A 2,458-nucleotide genomic window follows, 5' to 3' on the forward strand; every position below is an offset into this window, starting at 1 on the left:
ATTATATATACATATCACTGTAGACAATAGATTCATTAATGTTAATTCTTTAGATCACTCTCAAACTCCCAACATTACTTTGCCACCAGAAAGCAGGTGAGCAGTGTTTTTAAATAAGATATGAGCTTCATTGTATAAAAAGGGTTAAACACTCAGTATCTCTCTCAGACCGCTCCTCTTCCTGGAATGAATCAACGCTTGATAACCCCTCCCTCTTCTTCCTGCTCTCAAACACAACACGCTCTGATTGGTCCACATATTTCCTTGTTCCCTCCCCTTCAGATCTACAGTTTGAAGATGGGTGTAACCAACATGTGGTGAGCTGCCAGCCTACATTTACTGAAGCAGCACATGTTGTTTAGATCAGAGCTCAAACTAGTTTCACTTCTCAGAAGGTGAAACTCAGACAGTCATTGTTACTGAGAGGTGAAATGGCGCAGCAAGGAGCTCAGCTGGACGGAGCTAAATTCTGCTGTTCCATCTGTTTGGATCTACTGAAGGATCCGGTGACTATTCCCTGTGGACACAGCTACTGCATGAGCTGTATTAACAACTTCTGGGATGAAGAGGATAAGAAGGAAATCTACAGCTGTCCTCAGTGCAGACAGGCCTTCACACCGAGGCCTGTCCTGGTAAAAAACACCATGTTAGCAGATTTAGTGGAGCAGCTGAAGAAGACTGGACTCCAAGCTGCTGCTGATGATCTCTGCTATGCTGGACCTGAAGATGTGGCCTGTGATGTCTGCACTGGGAGGAAGCTGAAAGCCTTCAAGTCCTGTCTGACGTGTCTGATGTCTTACTGTGAGAATCACCTCCAGTCTCACTTTGAATCAACCAAATTAAAGAAACACAAGCTGGTCGAGCCCTCGGAGACGCTCCAGGAGAACATCTGCTCTCGTCATGATGAGGTGATGAAGATGTTCTGTCGTACTGATCAGCAGATTATCTGTTATCTCTGCTCTGTGGATGAACATAAAGGCCATGACACAGTCTCAGCTGCAGCAGAAAGGACTGAGAGGCAGAGAGAGCTCGAGGTGAGTCGACTAAACATCCAGCAGAGAATCCAGAACAGAGAGAAAGATGTGAAGCTGCTTCAACAGGAGGTGGAGGCCGTCAGTCGTTCTGCTGATAAAGCAGTGGAGGACAGTGAGAAGATCTTCACTCAGCTGATCCGTCTCCTCCAGAAAAGAAGCTCTGATGTGAAGCAGCAGATCAGATCCCAGCAGGAAACTGAAGCGAGTCGAGTCAAAGAGCTTCAGGAGAAGCTGCAGCAGGAGATCACTGAGCTGAAGAGGAAAGACGCTGAACTGAAGCAGCTCTCACACACAGAGGATCACAACCAGTTTCTACACAACTACCCCTCAGTGTCACAACTCAGTGAACCTACAGACTCATCCAGCATTAATATCCGTCCTCTCAGATACTTTGAGGATGTGACAGCAGCTGTGTCAGAGCTCAGAGATAAACTACAGGACATCCTGAAGGAGGAATGGACAAACATCTCACTGACAGTGACTGAAGTGGACGTTTTACTGTCAGAACCGAAATCAGAACCCAAGACCAGAGCTGGATTCTTAAGATATTCACATGAAATCACTCTGGATCCAAACACAGCACACACATATCTGTTATTATCTGATGGGAACAGAAAAGCAGAACTAACACTTCAACAACAGTCTTATTCTAGTCATCCAGACAGATTCACTGCTAGGTGGCAGGTCCTGAGTAGAGAGAGTCTGACTGGACGTTGTTACTGGGAGGTGGAGTGGAGCGGGACAGGAGTTCGTGTAGCAGTCGCATACAAGAATATCAGCAGAGTAGGAGACTCAAATGAATGTGGATTTGGACGCAATGACAAATCTTGGGCTTTATATTATAACAATAACAGTTATGAATTCTGGTTCAACAGCATCTCAACTACCGTCTCAGGTCCTGTTTCCTCCAGAGTCGGAGTGTACCTGGATCACAGAGCAGGTATTCTGTCCTTCTACAGCGTCTCTGAAACCATGACTCTCCTCCACAGAGTCCAGACCACATTTACTCAGCCTCTCTATGCTGGACTTTGGCTTTGTTATGATTATGGAAACTCAGCTGAGTTGTGTAAAGTGAAATAGTCAGAAGTCATTTGAGGGACAGTCAGTTATTTAGTCTCTGTCATTGTTGCTGAGAGCTCTTTGCTGAGGTGTTTCTGTGCTGCACAGAGATCAGCTGTCAATCAAGTTTGATGGACAACTTTAACATCTTCTCATCTGTTGTTATGTTATGTAAATATTTGAGTTTCTTTATGTGATGCTCTTTCTTGCTTGTGTGTTTCAGCAGAGAGGCTATCACTGCTCATGATGATTTTCTTCATATATAGAAACACAAACTTGCTTTTCTCAACATGGAAACTGAAACTTTGTGCTCTTGTTTCTTTTCCATCTCATCGGTCTTAACAGAGAAAAATCAGACCTTCCTT

The 2,458-nt window shown here is 44.6% G+C and overlaps 1 protein-coding gene across 1 annotated transcript; it reads left to right on the plus strand.

Moving 5' to 3' along the window:
• Positions 1 to 431: 431 nt before the first annotated feature.
• LOC128368636 (tripartite motif-containing protein 16-like) lies at positions 432 to 2,152 on the plus strand. Its single transcript, XM_053329490.1, has one exon. It carries the CDS (start codon positions 432 to 434, stop codon positions 2,112 to 2,114), a length of 1,683 nt encoding a protein of 560 aa, XP_053185465.1. The 3' UTR covers positions 2,115 to 2,152.
• The last annotated feature ends 306 nt before the right edge of the window (positions 2,153 to 2,458 follow it).

This window comes from Scomber japonicus, chromosome 12 (genome assembly GCF_027409825.1).
Source record: "Scomber japonicus isolate fScoJap1 chromosome 12, fScoJap1.pri, whole genome shotgun sequence".
NCBI lineage: Eukaryota > Metazoa > Chordata > Actinopteri > Scombriformes > Scombridae > Scomber > Scomber japonicus.